At 33.5% G+C, this 21,911-nt stretch overlaps 1 protein-coding gene across 5 annotated transcripts in view; it reads right to left on the reverse strand.

Moving 5' to 3' along the window:
* LOC106788768 (acetylcholinesterase-like) overlaps positions 1-21,911 on the reverse strand; it is a 56,412-nt gene that overhangs the window by 20,938 nt on the left and 13,563 nt on the right. For all 5 annotated transcript variants that reach the window (XM_014752321.1, XM_014752320.1, XM_014752319.1 and 2 more), the window contains exons 3-4: positions 676-1,005; positions 3-233 (exon numbers count right to left, since the gene is read on the reverse strand). In XM_014752321.1, the coding sequence (XP_014607807.1) occupies positions 3-233; positions 676-994 (550 nt within the window). In that variant the 5' untranslated portion in view covers positions 995-1,005. The remainder of the gene's footprint in view (positions 1-2; positions 234-675; positions 1,006-21,911) is intronic.

A 21,911-nucleotide genomic window follows, 5' to 3' on the forward strand; every position in this document is an offset into this window, starting at 1 on the left:
ACCACCAAATATCCATACCATAACAGCGGCGTTAGTAGGCCTAGGTCGTGGTGCTACCACGTTAATGTAAAGACAATCCTCGCTTAGAGGTGTGTTAGGATTCCACATGGTGGCACCTGAAAAATCCCCGAACACCGTGTCGAGAATTTGGACGCAACTGTTTGGCAAAGTAGTCGTATTGAGGACACCGTTCCAACGTTCGGCAGGTCTTGGATGTCGAAATCTTAGTGGTCCTATAATTCAATATTAATAAGTGATAATAACAATAATAACAAGAAAATAAGGAACCACAATTATACGAAAGAGAAGAAATTGGTAGGGACGAAAATAACGATGCAATGTTAACACTAGATTTACGAATATTTTGTTCATTATTTTATAACGATTTGCAAACGTTATTTGAAGAAATGAATATTAACTAAAAACCAACACATATGTTTTTAACAAATAATATTTAAGTTTAATATATATATAATAATCAAATTGGCTCAGTGTCGGTAAATCTAATGTTAACACGTTCCGTGCCAAGCCATTTTTACCTGACTTGTCGTTCAGGCCATTTGATATTTAACGCATTCAAATAAATATGGCTGCGCGTACCACTGGTGGTACACGTACGTTAAATTTGATCTTCAGGATCACCGGAAAAAAATGTTCAAGATACGTATCACCTACCCAAAGGTTTTTGCGCATAAGGTATGCCAAACCAAGCATCAACTTCCTTTCCAGTCATTGCTGTGAATGTCTTGCCTCTGACTTTGCCTTTCCTAGTTTGTACGATCAATGGATCATCGTTAGGATTTGAACCAAGAGCTTCCGCTCTCGGATAATGTTCATCCTGTCGGAAATTTTTCACTTCCTCGTGAGAAAGCTCAGCGTGGTGTCTGCTTCTATGAGATAACGAACACCAACAGATGTCGAGGTAGACGAGCATGACTAAACTTAGCAGCATCAGTGCTTCGATTCTGGGAAATGTACTACGACTTCTTGGCATCCTGTTCTCGCCTAAGATCAAACAAAACCAAAACGTACGTATTCTTTTTCTTTTTTTTTTTTTTTATCATTATTTCATTGATCAATTTTTCAATGTGCAACGGATAAACGATTATTTGATGCATTAGATAAAAATCTCATGCATATAATATAATTTGTGTTTCATTACAGTTTTATTTGTTTTAATAATCAGTATTATTATTATTATTATCTCGAATTTTTCTCAACTATACAAAAATTGTTTTTCCCCATAGACTTTAATACTTCATTTTGCAAGATTATTGAAAGCGAATCACCGACGATAATACACGTCGGTGTCAATGTATTATGCGAATTTATCAATTAATGTTAATTAATGATACACGACATCGAATAATCCTTAGTGCTTAATTGTATTCTCTGTTATAATTGAATAGGATTTTGAGGGAACGCGTTACGTAGATTCGGTCATGCGTGTTATTGCCAATCGTCGTATCAATGTTTTTTTGTTAATCCATTTAAACCGTTTATTTCATTTTAGAATGGTACTACTCGTCGTGGTAATTATTCGAGCGACTAAATTAATCCGACGAGTGAATTGTTCTTAAGAATCATCAGAAAAAAACATTGATAAAGATCATGTTCACGGTCAAATAAATCGTTTTATTATATTATTTTCTACGATAGAGTACAAATAATTCTAGAGTACCAATAACCATAGATTACAAAATTCGAAACGATTGGAATTAGAAAAATTGTAGATAACAGGGGGCTGGGGAAAAAAAAAATCATTTCAAAAGATAAACGCGAATTAAAACTGTAATTATTTTAAAAAGAGAAAAAAAAAAGAAGTCAGGTTTACGTGACACTAGTCGATAACCATCGGTCAGTAAAAAAAACCGCGTATAAGTAATCAACGTAAACGAAAAAAAAAAAAAAAAAAGAAAAAAACACATCCACGTATATAGAATTTAATTTATGATATAATAACTATAAATTATAATCGCGTTCGATCTAAATAAAATAAACGTGTAACTAAAATCACATCGTGATTACTTAAATAACAAAGTAATCACGTTTACGTGACATACACACCCCCCACACTCATACCCACACATACAAAACTGATAACCATTGGTTAGCAAAAATCCCGTATACGTGACAGCAATCGTCAAAGTGTTAAGGAACGAGCAAACACTCGACGTCAATTTCAGGAAGTAGAAAGCAACGGGGCTTTGTAAACGGACCAAACGATCGGAAACGATTGTCACTTTCTTCGAGCAAACAGAGAGAGAGAGAGAGAGAGAGAGAATGATCGATTATCACTGACATGAGTAGGACGACGACAAATTGAGAATGGTCCCGTGCTTTTGTTAGGGGGCCCCCATTGAAAACTTTCGTGGCTTTTCCTTTCAAACTGAATGATAACTAGACGAATGCAGAAAAAGATTAAACACAAAAGAAAAAAAATAAGATACTTTTTTATCTACAAACTCTTGCACACGTATTTTATAACATTTAATTTGAGATATATTATTGTAATTTATATTATATATTTTATTTGAATTGATTTACTTGGTAAATTGGATCAATACGAAATGATTGCGTATTAGTTGAAACTACGAATAAATTAAAAATAAGATTTGAAAAAAGGAAAAAATTAGGTGGCATTAGAGATCATCGTTGTTTTGAATTTTGTCGATCGAATTAATTGGTAATTTTGAAATATTATCTCTATATATATAAATGTTAAGAATATAATAATTTGAGTATTAGAAAAGTTGAGCGTTATCGTTAATTTATCTATTCAATTTGTAGTTTTGTCGTCTAGATTCTTGTAGGTATTATTTTAGGTGAATAATTATCGAGGATTTCTCGAGGACAAACGACAGAAACGTGACTAATTGATCTATCGCAGTTTTATCCGACGTGTCGGGTAGGACACGACGTTCATAAAACATAACACACGCACACGAAGGTTGGTTCACGTTGATTAGGCACTTCCTTCTACGTGTATTATCATGCGTATGTGGAAGTAGGCTGTACATAATCTATGGAAAATATGTATGTATAACATTTTATAAGCTTATCTCGATCATAATTATAAATTCATTTTAAAATGTATTTAAAAAGAAAATTAAAGTAAAGAATAAACGAACAAATAAATATCAGGCAAATTGTTAATAATGACAAAAATGAATCAACTATTCTATTTCACAATAAAAAAAAAAAAAAAATGTATAATATTTTATAGTTACGTTGTCGTTAAAGTTTCGGTAAATATTTTTTATACTTTCAGCAAATGGATTTTAATGTTTTTTATATTAAATTAAAGTACACTCTTTTGTCTACGCGTAGAATACCATATCGAATTATAAATTTAGCATGTAAAGTTCAGGAAATATCAGAGAAAGCAATGCCGTAAATTGTGCATCTTTGCAAGTTTTTTGAAAATACAAAGATTCGTTGCAATTTTTTTATAGTGTTACAGGATGTCGTGTTGTAGAAGGACTACCTGTATATAGAAATATAAGAGCTATGTTTTGAAATGTTATCGAATTTTTCATTTAAAAATCGACACGAATAATATTTCAACGAAACACCTAAAGGAGAACAAAATTTCCGACAAATTACTTTGAGACGGTTTAAAGTGTAACCGAAAGAAAAATATCAGGTACTACTTTCTCTTTATAGATAACAATTTCTATTTTTCTATTTTTCATTGTTTTTAAAAAAGATGAAGAAGAAGAAGAAGAAGAAGAAGAGTGAGGATCGAAGGTACTTTTCACTACACTCAGCGAGCACTTAGAAAACTACGCTCTCTATCTCGTTTTCAGTCTTGCAGTTTGATCCAACAAGTGTCACTCGAGTTATCCGCGTATCCACGATTTCCTTTCGTTCGCGGTAGACCTCGTCAACAGCATCTTCCAGAGTGCACTTCAGAGAGAGAGAGAGAGAAAAAGACATATCACACAGTACAACGATTACAACCAATTCGTATATTTACTCTGCAACGTATGAAACTAACAAGACAAGGATATGGAAATCGTTGATGCGATTGGAAATTTACATTTAACATTTCTAACAATTGTAGAACTTCTATGAAACGTGTGAATGCATATACCGTAAGCAAACTATCAAGTTAATCTGTTTAACTCGAGAGATGCATATGAGAGAGAGAGAGAGAGAGAGAGAGAGAGAGAGAAAATTATAGGAAAGTTAAATATTCTTCTAGTAACGATGACATCATCACGTAACTCTCTATTAGATCTCGATATATTACATGAATTTCAATTAAAATGAAATTTTAATTTAATCACGAGATTAAGATTTAATCTAAATAAAATGATCAAATTTGTCGAATATTAATACGTTTATTTTATATAACTTTTGTTCCTGTATAGCTAACATATTATATATAGGATATTATATTGAAATATTATTTATAACAGATAAGTTAAAAAGCGTGTAATCGCGTGCAACGAATTTAGATTTCTAAGGGTCACCGAAAATACAAAAATTCATGAATATTTATCAAATTGAAAACGTGTTAGAAACTTAGACTTTCATCACTTTACCCAGGGATCATGCTATTCCTAGATTATGGGAATCGGAGATTAGGGTTACGTTCAATTTTCAGGATTGATGAAATATGAAAAAAATAATGAAAGAAATGTTATTATTAATCGAACGAGAAAGATTGTCTTTAAGGAATAACTTTTCGCATGGGAAAATTTTCAGAAATAATGCAAATTACGGATTTATGTCGATGAGGAAATTCCATTAGCGGTCTGCCCTTTGAAAAGGAGATTAGGCTAAAAACTTGAAGATAAACGGAAGGGAGAAAAAAGGAAGCGAAAAGGGAGGCTTCCCTTTTTTCTTATTTGTTTTTTTCTTCTTTTTATTTCCTTCGGGAAAAGCAGAAACGGAACCGGGAGTAAACTGGGCAACGATCCGACGAGAGGAAAAGAGAAAGAAATTTTTCTTTCGCAAACCTGATCGATACAGCCATCCAGTTCGGAAGAATCCCTTTTCGACCCTTGGAAATGTCCAAGATAATACAAAAATTGCACAAATTTTGTTGTTCATTTTAAAAATGATATTTACATCGTTGTCTCGTCGTCTTATATAATAAGAATAATAATTTACGAATAATAAATATTTAATATCTAATAGATAAAAGGGTTATCTCTCAATAATTTCATTGTTAATTATTTCTAAAAGGAAAATATATAACAAAACATTTGTTTGGTCTCTACTTATAAAGAGAGATTAAATTTTATACAAAAGTCTAATATATAATTTTTAAAAGAGAACAAAAATTATTAATCCATCTATTTTCTTATATATTTCTATATTTTATATTTTTTATTTAATTAACAAGATTCTCTCTTCCTACGAGATTATAAAATCGTTTGTCATCCATTCAAAATATACATTTTCATTAGACTTTACGTTTTAACAAGACACTAAACTAATCGTTCGTTCTTTCTTTCCTATCAATCATCGACTAGATAGTTTAGTTTAGTTTAAAGTCGGTAAACGTATAAAACAGGAAAAATTTAGGATACAAATAACGAACGTTCTATACAAGGGGTGCCGGGGAGAGGGAGGGGGAGGGGGAGGAGGGAAAAGAGATCGAGCGAGTGGGAGAAAAGTTTGAAATGACGATCCAGTGGTAAAAGGAAGATAAAAAAAAATAGGATAGATGGGAGAGGGTGAGGTTTTACCTGGAAAATTAATGGAACACCCGGGTTCCTTGCCAAAAAGTTTTCAACGTTGCCAGGCAATAAAAAATAAGCTTCGAGAACTACGATCGTCCGGTATTTTTATTTCTTTTTACGTTGTTCCTGTTGTGTCTTTAAAAAAAAAAAAACTAAAAAAGAAAAGCAAAGAAAAGAAAAAAAAACCATTGTTCGCAATATATTTTGGCATGGATTTTCTATTATCTTTAAATCGGTATGCGTTATCGTTAAAGAAAGAAAAAAAAAGTATGAAATAAAAAGAAATAGGTAGAAACGAGTGTTGAAAGGAAAAGGGTTAAGAAAATTGATTTAAACGCGAGCGAGTAAAAAGAAAAGTAAAGAGTTGGTTGATCAAATGACTGATGAGGGTGGGAAGGAGAGGAGGGAGAGGGGGGAGGGTAGTAGGAGCGTTGGAAAAAAATGCTAACGACCAGTAAGAATAGCGTGAGAAATCCGTTAATGTGAGCTTTGCAAAAAAGCATAAGCTGCGTTCGAAGATAATTTAACAAATGCAAAGGTAAATGTTTGATGGAAATGCGATCGAGCCACGCGAGAATTTCCCCGAACGTAGATGGATATGTATGCTAGGTACACGTATATTACGTATAAGGTTACATACATTGAAAACGTATTGTATACGTATAATATATGCATGCATGCATATATATACACATATGTATAGGTAACACAAGGTACTCGCAACGCGATATCGACTCGTTTCCCGTTTAGCAAGAGAAATTATAGTTAGAGCGTCGACAGTGATATATATTATACATATAACATACGTGGAAACACGAAGGAGACAAGAAATCGTCGAGTAATTACACCGTCGTCGTTGTCGTCGTCGTCGTCGTCGTCGTCGTCGTCGTCGTCGTCGTCGTTGTAGTCGTCATCATCGTTGTTTAACATGATCTCAATCGATCAAAAATAACAAGTAGAAGGAATTTCTAACGTGTTAAATAATAAAACACGATTATACATTATCAAAATGAAAATATAAAAAGATAAAGGAGATAGATTAAAGAAAAAAAAGAAAAAAAGGAAAGAATGAAAGAACGAAAGAAAGAGAGAGAGAGAGAGAGAGAGAGGTATATAAGTATTGATCATTTCTCATAGCAAGCTATAAAACATATGCGTAGTTAGAGATTCGAGCGCATCGGCCTTTACTCGAGAGTTGTTTACACTAGGGGGAGAAGGAGTTTAACAGCTGATTCCGCTTGCCTATGTAACCGGACCGAACCCGGACATAATTACGTACACTTCAGACACGCATCGTACGCTTCATACACACGGATACCCATATATATATATATGTTCTATACAATATGTATACGTATATGCATATACATACATATTCGTAAGTACGGTTGCACTGCGGTAGTAACGTACAATGCAGGCGTCAGCGAATAGAGAGAGAGAGTAAATGAGCGAGTGAATGAGAATGTGTGTGTATGTGTGTGTGTGAGAGAAAGGGGTAACACTCGTAAATCCTCGAGTATGCATTGCTCAGGGACGTATTATTACGTTGCTGAGCCTGGCGAGTTTACGTGCGCTAAGGAGTACTCGTTTGAGATGTATACAAAGTAGAAGTGGGTCGAACCTGGATGTTTTATGACGAAGTCCTCTCTATCTCAAATTCTCTCTCTCTCTCTCACTCTCTCACTCTCTCATTTTGTGCAAGCTGACTCGGCTCAATGTATACTCTCTCGTCTAGTATAATATCTACGTAGGTACCCTGGCCAGAAATTTGCTCGAATATGTCACACTTAATTGCTTGATTTATCGTTCCACACTTCCCACCCTTCCTTTTAGTTATTCTTCTCCTCCTCTTTCACCTCCTCCTCTTCTTCCTCTTCTTCCTCCTCCTCCTCCTCCTTCTCCTCCTCCTCCTACTCTTCTCATATCACCGGTGGTGGTCGCCTTTTCCTAAGTTCGAGGTCACGTATTCCGCTCGACGAGACTGACAGTGTTACGAGTACGAGTATGGGGGAGAAAAGAAGAATTATTATCGTTCTCAGAGGAGTAACAAAGAGAGAGAGAGAGAGAGAGAGAGAGAGAGAGGGAGAGGCCTATCCGCTCGTTTCGACCCTTCCTACATAATCGATTACCAAACTTCTTTCTCTTTTTCTTATATGTCTTTTTTGTTCTTTATTATTATTAATATTATTAGATTGTAAGAAAACAGTTATCGTAACTAAATACTTTCATTTAACTACCTCCCACCCGCGATTTTGTTTCGATTCTCTTTAGTAATGTATAATTAAATATCGAAATTGATAATAATCTCACGTAGAAAGAAAAAAAATAATTCCCCTTCTCCTCCCCCAACCAACCACCAGGCCCCCATAAAATTCGAAATATCTCAAAAACGATTAGGACAAAGTTTGAGAAATTTCGATGTAATCGAACTATCCGGACTATTCTCGATAAACATTCCAATCGACTATGTTCTCTCGCTATTCGGATTAACGTTCCCCGCTAATTGCAAGTAAGAGAGATAGATAGATAGATAGATAGTAGTGGTAGTGGTAGTGGTGGTGAGAGTACGCCATAGCAATTATAGTTGTGCGATTGGTCGAAAAGACCTTTGATTCATCCTCTTCGATTCCTATTCCTCTTTCCTTTCCTTCTTCTCAACCTTCACCTCCCCCTCCTCCTCCACCAAACTCTTCCTTTGTCTTTGCCTAACCGGATATCTCTACAAATTATCTCTCTCTCTCTCTCTCTCTCTTTCTCTTTCTAGTCAGTAACTCCCTACCAATGTTAACTCGATTCCATTGATAAGGGGTGCAAATTCACTAACTTGCGTAGACAAGGATCATTCTTACTAACAAAGATGCCTCTGAGAGGTAAATTTAATTGAAAGGGGCCAAAGAACCAATGATTTCTCATGTCGAGCATCTCAATCTCAAAGAGTTTCAGAAATTTCCATAAACCTCGAATCCTTCTTTATATATGAGAATAAAAAAAAACGCAAGGTCTCGGTTATCATCTTCCTTTCTACAACCCTTCTAACCCTTTCTTCATTTTCGTTTATCCTTTCGTTTCACCTATACCGATTTTTATTCCTTCCCACGAGATAACTTCTTCGTACATATTATTTTTTTTATCTTTTTCCTCCCCCTTTCCTTTCTTTTCTTTCCCTCTTTTTTCTTCTTTCTTTTTCAAGAATCGATACTTTTGAAAAATTTCATTCTTCTCGAGTGAATCTATATTTAAAGTATCTATGTATAAGTAATAAGTACATACAAAATGTCTTTAAGAAATGGGGGATGATCTTCTGAGAAGAATGGGATTCGGATATTAAAGTTTCCTCGAGTTAGTAAAAAATAATAAAAGAGATATTATATGACATCTTTATTATTATTAGGAAGAATTCTTTTTCAAATAGATAGACCGTTCAATTCTTCTATCATGTTCATTTTTTTTTCAGAAATAATAACCATGAGAATGAAACTATCTCTAACTACAATAAATCAAACGAACATTGAAATCACGAATAATTAATACAATAATGTTGTTTATTTTTTTTTTTTCAAAATTGATAACTTGATGTAATAAGATATTACAAACGTATGAGCGTGTGTATACGTGTGTATGATTTTGTTCGATATAAGATTTTGATCGGATTGGAAATATCGAAGATGGTAAGATGTTCAATGGGAAAAAAGAAAGAAATGAAGAAAGAGAATAGAAGAAGAAAAAAGAATATGAAGAAGTAGATAGACGAAAAAAAGGGATAAAACGAAAAGAAAGGGCTTTCTTTTCTGATCGAAATCCTTTAAGAAGGAGATCCGCTTTTCTACCCTTTCTTCCGTCTACGTTCTCAGTTCACGGATCATCGCTTGTCTCTGTAACACAACGAGAGTGGAAAATTGGCTGGAAATTTCAACCAAAGATAAGAGAGAGTTTCACCTATGTATAATATATATATATATATACGCACATATGTGTTTTATATACGCGTATGTATGAATATACAGGGTGTCTGACAAAGTATTTTTTCGTAAAAACTTTGTAAGCAATATATATATATATATATATCCTGATTTGAACTCGTTATATTTTTATTCTTGGTAAAAATGAAAACAAGAAGTTTAATGCAACTGTGAGTGCAACTTAGTAAATTTGACGTTACGATAGAACGAATTAGGAATGTAATTTGTAGAAATTAATAAAAATCGATAAGAAATTTGTCGTATCAGAAACGATATCAAACTTGCATTCATGTAGAATCGAGTAACATTTTCAATGCAATACATTTCTATAGTTTTACGATTGATAATATTATATAACTTTTGTATCAAATTTTAAATGATCTATTATATTTATAAAACATTTTATTTTTCATTTGAACCCTATTTTAAGCTCATCAAGTTTTTACGAAAAAAAAGAACCTTTAGACACCCTGTATATGCGTACGAGAAGAAAAAGGGTTAAAAAGGAACGATGAAGGGTTGAAAAAGGGTAACGATGGGATGAACAAAGACGAAGAATAATTAACTGTAATCCCTGTGAACGTCGTAAACGAAGAGAGAGAGAGAGAAAGAGAGAGAGATAAGCAAGACGAATAAGTAGTTAATAAATTTCTCGAGTAAATATTAATAACATACTTTATATCTATGTATGTGTGTATGTATGTGTGTAGCGTGCATAAACTAGAAAGAAGGGAGAGGATTAAAAAGAGGTAGAAGGGGAGAGAAAGAGAACCTTGAGATACGATAAATCGAGGACTAAATTTTCCCTTCCCTTTTTTTCTTTTCTTTTCTTTTCTTTTTTTTTAAGTACACTCTAGAGAAAAATTAAACGAAGTAACGTGAAAGAGAAAAGAATAAGGAGATCTGTGTTGTTCTCTTTTCATCTCATTTTTACATCTCTCCCCCTTTTATCCGTGTTTCTCTCTTGTAATCATATTTCTCGGCACTAATTTCAGATATTTCGAAAAAAAAAAAAAAGAAAGAAAGAAAGAGAAAAAAAAAGAGGGAGAATCCCGTTCAAGCCATTTTCTAGCCATTAAAAAAGCTGTTATCCTCGTTCGTCGAGAGTCCATCCGGTTGGATGTGTATTTCTTGCTTTTTTTTTTTTTTTTCTCGATTTTCCACTACCTACTCGTCGCCCTATCAATCTCTCCATTTCGTTCCTCCCCCCCGTACCCCCGTTCCACCTTCCACCAACCCTCAATACCTTTTCCCTTTCTCTCTATCTCTTTCTCTTTCTATCCCAATCTTTCTTTATTTATTTCTTTCTTTCTTTCTTTCTTTATTCTCGGTAGAGAGTAAGTGCTGCGCATTCTCTTTCGAGATAGATTGAAAAAGAATACTCGTCGAAAGCGTTCGGAATAATGAAAAGCAGAACGAAACTCTCTCATGTCTCTCTCGTGTCAAAGATAATTCAAAATGCAATCCGAAAGAAAAAGATTTGAAGTTTTCTTCGAGTAAATTATAAACGTATTTAAAGAAAAGTTCTTTGTTTTTTTTTTTTTTGGAATTTCTACGATTTCTAAAGGCGTATGTATTATCAGGCGTAATGTATTACAAAAGAAAAAAATTGTAGCTGTCGTCGAACACACATTGTTTATTTTAATATATTACCTTTTTTCTTTTGATTATAATTTAAATAAGAAAGAAAGTGGAAGTGATATCGTCTTAGAAAAAATATCTACTAACACGTTGCAATAATTTCGAAGAAATTAATAAAATAATATATAATATACATAGATAAAAAATAGAAAAAAAGTTTTATATTAATAGAGAAAAAAATTATTTCGAACATTCGAACACACACAATCATAGACGAAATAAAAAATTAAAAATAAATAAGTGTGGTGCATTTAATGAAATCATATATTTCCTTTCTTTCTTTCTTTTTCTCACGTTGTTTGTTTTATCTTTACCAGAATATTCGTTTTCTTTTTCTCATCGGTGGCGCACATTGACCCCCCCGTTACTCGCTTCTTCCTCGTTCTATGCGAATTCCTTGTCACCTCGGATTACGGTTGAAACACAAATATAACGAATACACGTAGTGCACGTAGTGGATAATCCTGGAATTTCTAATAAACGTGCGCGTCCCACTTTCAGAATTCATTTCGAGACTAAACCGTTCGCTTAAACGCCGCTAATGAATTTGAATCATCCTGCTGTTAGTGGCTTCTTGATATTATCCTCTTTCCTCCCCCCCCCTGATGGCTTAAACCACTCTTATTTATGTACAATCATTTTTCGCTAATATAACAATTTCAATAAAATCAAATATAATCAACAAAAATGCAAATAAATTAGTAAAATATTATAAGAAAATATGTCTTTTAACTTGAAGTTGTTCCTTCGATAATCGAAATATTATCGAAACGAGATATTATTTTCTATTCCGACGAGAGTGAAGAAGAATCATCGAAATTTTCTCATCCCTAAAAGTAATTTTTTATTGATTATTTTTTAATTGAAAATTATCACTGGTCAAGGAACGTTAAAACAATCCAAAATATTAGTAAAGTACAGTACTGTATTCGATATACCTTAAATGATTGTTAATGCATCGAAAAATATGTATATTGTAATCTAAAAATAAGGATTTACCTTTTGATGTACCTTCCTCTACGAAATCAAATAATAGACTGAATCGTTTGTCCTCGGTGAAAGTACTGTTTTTAAACATTATTTATATGGCTTTCCTTATAAGGAAATTCTATTTATTACGAATATTATTTCCGTTATACATATGCAATCTTCGCAAAGTCACATATATATATATATTAATCTTCTATAATATACGTAATATAAGAAAAGTAATATCATTTCTGCACGTGTCAATAATTTTTTTATTACATTTTAATAATTTTTTAATTATAAAATTTAATATTAATTATAAATATAATAGAGAGAGATTATTTAAAATCGTAGATTTATTTACTCGAGTACACAATGGATTGGTTCTTCCACGAAAATTTTTAATCTGCCGATTCATCTGACTAAAATGACGTTGGTCTGTTTGCACCGGTCTTTTATGTAAACTCGACGAAAGAGAAAATCAAACGTTATTGTTGCTAGCGAAACAATAGTGTTATACGGGGTTTCTAGTAGACAGGATCGTTAATGTTCGTCTATGGCGTAGAAATAATTTTATAATCACGAAAGATCATTGAAACGTGGGACAAAAGATAAAAATGGAAATTATTTCAAAATCGTGCAAAAAATTCATTACCAACGATTAGTATTTTAAATCCATCATTTCGTCATCTGTTATTGCAATTGTAATTTGTCGAAAAATGACGAACACGTTCGAATGTGATTGGTACATATATCTGCTATTAATTACGTTTTAATTAATACGACATTTTTCTTTTCGTTTATTTATATACATATATTCGATTTTTATATATTATTATCATAAATGTTCGTTAAAACATTACAAACAAATTATTTTTTTGTTTTTTTCCATGTTCGTCTTTTTTTTATATTTTGATTTTTAAAAATCATTAAAAATCGTACAGATTCCTTGAAATTGAGAAAGAAAATCCTTAGCATTCGGTAGAAGAAAATAATGAGGTCTTCTTAATTTTCGAAAACAGAATGGTACAACATGTAGGACTGATACAGAAGGGAAAAAAGTCATTAAATCGGTTGAATACTGTTAAGGTCACTGATAATCGAAAATTCAATATAACGTTTAAAATATTTTTGACATTTCTTTCCTGACCTATATACAAAATTGAAATAACATTTTCTTCGATGTATAATAAAATATAACAATGAATGCTCCTTCACATTTTGAATCTATAAAACAGTGTGTTTTGAAAAGTTATTAAATAATTATATTAATTTTATATGGAAAATCACAACGCGTTCAACAAATCCTTTCTCTTTGATCGTAACTCATTGTTAACCGAAACTGTTGAAATCAAGCGTCGAATTAATTACCACGTTATATTCGACCAAACAAAATTCATTATTTTAACCGTCTTATAATGATGACTAATTTATTCTCCGGACGAAAGTGAAGAACTTTAGAATTGATGTACAAAGATGAGCCGCCGACAGTTCTATAAAAACGATGTTTAACAAACTTCAAGAACTTTGTTACAATTAAAAGAAACCAACATAAATTATCATAGAAAATTTCTATGAAAAACATTTAAAACGATCGGATAATTTTTGTCCCATCCTACTATAATCACGAAAAACAATTAAAAAAAAAAAAAAAAAATATAATAAACTGTAACTCATTAAACGAAAATAACATAATAAGATCAATGTTCATCGAACGATAATATTTTATCTAATACAACGTGATTTATAATTCGAAATATAAAAAAAAAGGTAAAAGAATAATGTAAATGTTTCAACGAAAGAAGTAGACTAAATATATCGACGAATAATACGTAAGATCATTAACGTAAAGTATCCAAAATAAAAATTGCAGAAAATTCTTTTATATCGTAAACTAAAAAATAAAAATACAACAACCTTTAGAGACGAGAAAAAAAGGAAACTCTGCCGTACCTTCGTCGATTGGATTAGGGTTTTTCATCCCTCGACAAAAAAAAAAAGGAAAAAAAAAAAATAACTAAAAAGGAAATAAAAAATAGGAGATCCCAAAGGTGGTGTGTGACCTCGATTCGCCCGACGACCTTACCTTCCTTTTTATCCAAACATGCCAAAGATCGCGTGTTCGTGTTAAGAAACAAGGAGAGAATAATACTCTAAGAGAATATAGCTAGTATCTTGTATATACGTGCCACGAAAGAAAGAAAGAAAGAAAGAAAGAAAGAGAAAGAGAGAGAGAGAGAGAGAGAGAGAGAAGGCAACCTTAAGACGACTTCCTTCGAAATTCAGGTTGCACTTTGACTCGTTTTATTCGGCTAAGGTTTAATAATAGCATTCATAAAAGGGCTCTCGCGTCGTAATCGTGTTGGTGTCTTTCTCGGCCGATCACGAAAGTCCGTGCATACTTATTAGTAGAAAGTTCCTTCGTTGCTGAGAAACCAAAAATCTATTTAACCTTCCCTTATACTACTTATTCTTCTTCCAACCCCCCACCTTCCCCCTCGACCCAATACCCCATTCCTATCCCATTCCTTCTCTTTCTCTTTCTCTCTTTCTCTCTCGTGCTTCTAAATTTCCACCTTGTCGCAGGTGTCTTCTGTTGTACACGTGTGTGTCAACCAGTATATAACGTTATGTATCTATATCCCATATCTTGTGTGAGTATACTAGAATAGTAAGAGAGAGAGAGATAGATAGGGAGAAAAGGGTGGGTATATAGAGGGTTGAGACTGACCTAGAGATGTCACTGGGTTAGCGTGCCCATGGGCCATCCATAACTTTGATACCAGTGATATACACTCGGCTTTTACTCTGTCATACCCCTCCCATCCATCCCCCTACCTCCCTCAACATGCGGTAGTTGCAGATACACCACCGACTTTCCTGTCTCTTTTTCCTTTCTCTTATTACTTTTTCCATTTTTCTCTTATATATATATATATATATATAATATTTTATTCATCGATATAATTACGATGGTAATTTAAAAATTCTGTTTAGTTTGATTTATTTCGTATTTAGATTTATATGATTATTTATCGTCACGATTTGTTCAGCTAATTCGTGGATGTGAGTTTGATATTAATGATTATTTTATTTCGGAATGGGATAATTTTAGGATTACGTTTGAATATGTAATATAAAAAAGTTGTATCGTTATAAGAATTATTTCTTTAGAATATTACGAAGAGAAAAGGTAATAAAAAAAAAAATCAATCAATTACTTTTTCGTATCTATTCGCTGTTGGAAGAATATAATCAATAGAGAGTTAATTCAATCATGCTGATCGTGAGTGAAACATAAATTCTATAATAGTTTGATAAAAAAGATAAAGAAAAGGTAGAAGATATGTTAGTAAGAGATTCCGCGAATAAATATAAGAATATTTTTTAACGAGATAATAATATTAAATAAATCGTTCCTAGAAATAGTAATAAAAAAAAAGCTATTATAACAGGACAAAGTCTTAATAAAATGAGGAAGAAGATAATAATATACGTTTCAATCAATCTATACGTAAGATATATATGCAAAGTATTATTATTATTATAATATTTAAATTAACATATCAGATAAAATAAAGAAAAACTTCGTAGGGAAATAATGTGTTGATATAAAATAACGAATATAGAATAAAAAGAGAAAAGATAGACAATATATTTCTAGATTGTATATCATGAAGTACACACAAATTCTATACATAGATACAGGTATGCATTATACATAGAAAGGTAGATACGTAAATAAAAAGAATTTTAGCGACAGTAAAGCTCACAAATAGAAGAGTGACGAACTCGTCTGGCGTATTTATCTCTCTCTCTCTCTCTCTCTCTCTCTCTCTTTCTCTTTCTCTCTCTCTCGACGCGTTAACCACCCGCTCTAATTTTAGCTTCCTGTTTTCCTGACTTGTCAGTCTGATGCGAAACAATATCGTGGTCGACACGCGGTAGATATTTAGGTAGATAGGTAGCTTAAGTATTACTGGTTTGGATCATTAATCGAAAGAAATTAAGGAAGGGAACAATTTGGATTCTTTTTAAACCGGCGAATAGAATCCGTAGCGAATAGTATTATATATAGTTCGTTGAAAAACAAATTACATTAGCTAGTTCGGGTTTAATTCGAAAGAAAATTTTCGTTGAAACACCACCAACCACCACCACCACCACCACCACACCTATCGAATGGAAAATTGATCGATCTAGATCGATTGATCGATAGATCCATTCGGATAAATCCCAAAACCCATTTTATCGTTAAGAGATACTACTAGTTTGCTCTCTGAATAGTCGAACGTAAAAGCCAAGAGAATTAGTGGCCGCGAAACTAAACGCAAAATTCATGACGGTCGCCAGTGGTATCGGTAAATGCGTTTAACGTTCTCTCTCTCTCTCTCTCTCCCTCTGGTTTCGTCTATCCGGAATAACTAATTGTAAGAAGATTTCATTAAGCAAAATTTATACGAACGTTTCAATTTGAAAACTTTATTACCCATTATAACGAAATAATATAAAAAAAGAAAATAAAAAGAAGAAAATAATGATTTATTATTTTTCAAGGGTAACAATCTTTTTGGGTTAAAAAAACAAATAAATAAATACATTTTGCTTCTCCATCTTTTGTAATCTTATAGTCTTATAATCTAATAGAAAATGATGAAATTGTATATCAATGTAAATATGTACGTAACGGATATAACGTTGAGGGAAATGGACGAAGAATATCCTAACGAACGAATGAACGAACTAAGAGCTAAATGCTTTTCGCCTTGTTTTACGTAATACCAGTGAGAGGAAGGTCTTCTCCCTTTTCAAAGAGAATCTGGCATAGAAAGAGAAAGAGAGAGAGGAAATTGCGATGCTGCGGCGGACTCACGACGTCGTCCTCCCCTTTCACCCACTCGACGGTTTTCAAACCTTTACGTTTCTGCTGCTGCTGCTGCATCGTGAATAAGACTTATTAGTAGGGTTTCCCAAGCTTTTCCGAGAGATCTACCTATATACATAATACATATACCTATATATACATATATATATATATATATGTGTACCTTTGATAGAAAGAGAAAGAAGATAGAAGAAAGAGATTGTAGAAGTAAGGGGGTGGAGGGTGGAGAGGGGAGAGGGACAAAGAAAAGGACAAAAAAACGTGAGCACGGAGAAAATGGAAAGAGAAAGAAATAAGGATTTCTCAGTTTGCACTCTCTGACTTTTTTTTTCCTATCAACAGTTTTTTAATCATCCCAAGCTCGTCCCGATTTGCAGTCACGGAACTGTAACACAGCAGCAACATCAACCGATGTCACGTGTTTCTTCGTAAATGTGACTCGACCACGCAGCACCAGCACCAGCACCAGCACCTGCACCAGTACCAACAGCACCAGCACCAGTACCAGCAGCACTACCAACAGTACCAGTACCAGTACTCGCTTATTCAGTTGACAGCACGGATGAAATTGTCAGCGCAATTTGAACGCGCGGGAAGCACGCTGTCTAAGCGACGTATGACGTAATGAGAGGAGGATCGACCGGGATAAAACCAACGACAAACGAGCGTGGGATTAATTTTCAATTTGCAGGCCGCCCTACGACCAACCAACCAACCAACCAACGAACCAACCCTCCCATCCCTTCTTCCTCTCCTATCGGACAAAAAGCTGCTACTACTACTACTACTACTACTACTATTGTATTATTACTTTTGCTACTACTCTTACTGCCAATACTATTGCTGTGTTACTCTACCGACTATCGATTTTCTCTTGGTACATTTCGATACGATCGCAAACCCTTCCTATATTTCCGATTAAATATCAAGCTACGGCGTTGATTAAACGGCACTTCGTGCGATAACCAACGATCGAGGTTTTATGGCTTGATCATCCACGCTAGAAGTTTATAACGAAAAATTTGTCTCTTTTTTTTTATTTCGATTATATGCAGAATTGTGCTTGTATGCTTATATTGTTACGATTTTACGTGTGCAATGTGTTAAATAAGTGTTTACGATTGTTTTCGCATTGTGTGATATGGTAATTTTCAATTATTTTGTAATTCAATATTTTAAGAGATTAAGAAAAAAAAATAAAAGAAAAAAGAGAGAGAGAGAGAGACTAGGATCCCATGAACAATTCTCTTGCATGGAAGGTATCAAAGGGATGACAAAATGGCGACGAAAAAAAAAAACAAGGGATTTCAAAAACTACGGGAGAACAAAACGTTCTCTCGAAGGGAAGAAAAGAAGAAGAAAAGGGTGAGGATGTCTTTGCGAAAAAAAGAAAATGGAGAAAAATAAAGAATTAAGAGAATGAGTCAACGACAGAACCCATTCAGTGGCCATGAACCGGTCACAGCTTTATACGAGTTAAGAGAGAGAGAGAAACTTGGTTACAATGTCAAAGGCCTTGGTAGTTCGAAGTCCCGACGAAGACGCCCGAGGGAAGAGGAGAGAATGAGAGAGAGAGAGAGAGAGAGAGAGAGAGAGACGTCTCGCGGTTTACCCTTCGTCGGTGTCAACCGCTTATGCGCGGCAAACTACCCCCCTTTACCACCTCTTTCCCTTTACCACCACCCCTTCCATCTCTTTTACCCAACACCAGAAATTATCGGTCGCGAACTTACGTTTAAACATTTTCACGAAAAATATCAAATACATCAAATGCATACTTGGGTTACGATTAGAATGCACTCGCAATATTTTCCTAAGTGTTTTATTTTAAAAAATAATTATTTGTCATTCGGTTGTGTGTTTTTAATTTATCGTAAAACTTTAGATTTGTACTGATCTCCCATTTGAATTATAGATCGAAAAGTTACGAATAAGAAAATATAGTTGTTGGTTTTCTAATAAATTTTCAGGTTAAATATTTTTTACGTTTGAAATATAATATAATTGGTGTTTCGTGTAATTTGCTTTTTTTTTTTTAATTTTTTTTTCTCTCTCTAATCTAGAATACGTATTAAATGAAAGTTTTAAATAAGAAATAATTCTGTTAAATGCGCTCTCTCTCTCTCTCTCTAGTTTTAATACGTTTAGAATGCATTACTGTTTCGTGCAATTTGTTTTTCTAATCTCGCGCATTTAAATTAGATGGAAGTTGCAAATAAGAAATAAGCTTTACTGAATGCATTCTCTCTCAGATTTTACATAAAATGTTTTTTTTTTTTATTCTTTCGCTCGGTCTACTTTAATTTTTATAATATATCGTATATCTTAATTAACAAATGAATTTAATCGAAAATAATATATACTTGTACTGGTACGTATAGAAAATATTTTATTATCTCTAATTACTATTAAAAAATATATACCTAAATTGTGTGTTTATAAAATGAAGTAAAACGATAAGTATACTCATCAATTGCAATATAATATCTGCAATTTTGTAATCATCTATTTTATAATAATAATAATAATAATAATAATAATAAAAACATTTCCGAATAAGGATAACATAAAATTTACGAGATATTTGAAATTCACTCTGGTACATTAAAAAGGTTTACTACCTGCATAAAATTCTCTCTTACTAATCAATTATTCTTTTTCTCGCTCGTTACAGTTACTTCTGTTAGTAAACAAGTCAAACCTTTTACGTAAAAGTTCACGGTCCGATATAAAGCGGTAAAGAGACGGAAGACCTCGTTTCGAAAATAAATTCGTTCGCCTTTTCGTCGCTGGCCATATCTTTAGGATCCTTTTTCTTTCTTTTTTTTCCTCTCTTTACTGTCTGTGCTTTTCCCCGTTTAATCCGAATGAAAAAATAATATTAACTAAATAGATTGAGTCCGTGTAAAAAAAAGAGTCTCTCTCTCTCTCTTTCTTCCTAATTAATTTTCTAATCTTATATTTTTATCAATTTAAAAATTGGAAAACAAATTTAGAATGATAATTTGAGATAAATTTTGTCAAATAATTCAATCTACCCGTTTTTTTCACTCTTGATTTATTTCTATAATTATAATTGCATCTCTTTGAGACGAAATATCAAGCAGAGTGGGGGTCGGGCTGGGGGACTAGGGGTTAGGGGAAAACTTCCTAACTTAGCAGTATGAATTTGGCAGAAACGATGTATCACGTTTGTGCTTGGTGAGCGTGTAATAGGTAGAAAGGCCAGAACCGCAACGTATCTGCAGTACAAGCCACATTCGTAGTAACGATGCAACTCTGCAACGTTGGCTTTACGCGTACGAATACACCGAAAACTGTGAGTCGTGTTATAACTATGAGAAGAGAGAAGAGAACGAAGGGGGTGGGAGATGGGTGGGGGTAGGTAGATGGGGTTAAACTACAGAAAGAGAGAGAGAGAGAGAAAAAGAAATGCACCTACACGTGTATAAACTATATGAAAAAAAATGAAAAGGGACGGTAAACGAAGAAGGATAAAAGAAGTGGCATGACTAGACGAAGAGAAAGAGAGGGAAGATATGTCGTTTCAAATACTAAGCTTTAGCACGATTATCTCGACTATGCCAGAGGCCAGCGTTTCGTGCACGTGCAAAAATTACCGAGGGTTCGTTTTTTCACTCGCTCTTTCTGAATTTTTGCCTAGCTGGCTGGTTGGTTGGTTGGTTGGTTGGCTGGCTAGTTGGCTGGCTGACTGCCGACGAACGTAGTTTTCTACCCCGCTTGAGATTAACAGATGGCTAATCCCGACTTTGCTCTTTCCGCCAATTAGTGACCTCGCTACGTATTTCCTTCCCTCTCTTTCTCTCTCTCTCTCTCTCTCTATATATATATATATATACAGAGATATATGTAGCTATATCTCTGTTTCATTATAACAAAACTCATATATACTTCGATAGTTTGTTAAAAAGTTTAGCAAAAAAAGTTTCGAGTTGTAAGAAAGAAAGCACGGTGGAAAGAAAGTTGTTCTTTTTTTCGTTTTTTCTTTCTTTCTTTCTTTCTTTTCCCGAAATGAGTAACACGAGCGGAGAAAAAATTTCTTATTCTTTTAGATCCCCCTTTGGCTAGGTTATCAAAGATAAAGAAAGATAGAAGTGATAAAGCAAAAAATTGTTCTCCTCTTGTTAAGAAAAAAAAGAAAGAAAAAGAAAAAAAAAATACAAGAGAAATCAATATCGAGAAAAGGAAAAAGAAAAGAAACGATAGAACGGAACGGTGAAGTGAATACACCGGTAATATTATATAGTATACGTGTAATAGTATTATATATAAGGGTTGTGACCGAATCATTTTAGTTAGGTTATTTAGATTTGCTAGCAAATAGGCATTAGAAAAGAAATAATGAAGATATCAGTAGATCACAAGACGATAGTTCGTCGCATTCAGACGTCAGTAATAATCCTTGACCCAGTTACCTCGTGCGAGTCAAATATTGACCTAACTCTCTTTCTTTCTTTCTTTCTTTCTTTCTTTCTTTCTTTTTCTTTTTCTCTTATTCTCGCGCAAACTTTCCTCTCTCTCTCTCTCTCTCTCTCTCTCTCTCTCTCTCTCACTCTTTCTCTCTTTATTTATTTCTCATCCCTCTCACTTTCTTCTTTTTTTTTTCTTTCCCTCCTAAGTCCGAAGCCTGTCTTTACGAAGTCGTTAAAAAAGCGAAAGGTCTATCTTCCTCCTCCCTTCTTAAACCACGACACCGTTTCGCGGCTCGTTAACGTCGCAAGTCGACGGTATACCTTTGGC

This window comes from Polistes canadensis, unplaced genomic scaffold (genome assembly GCF_001313835.1).
Source record: "Polistes canadensis isolate GaletaPanama2010 unplaced genomic scaffold, ASM131383v1 scaffold_153, whole genome shotgun sequence".
Classification (NCBI taxonomy): Eukaryota; Metazoa; Arthropoda; class Insecta; order Hymenoptera; family Vespidae; genus Polistes; species Polistes canadensis.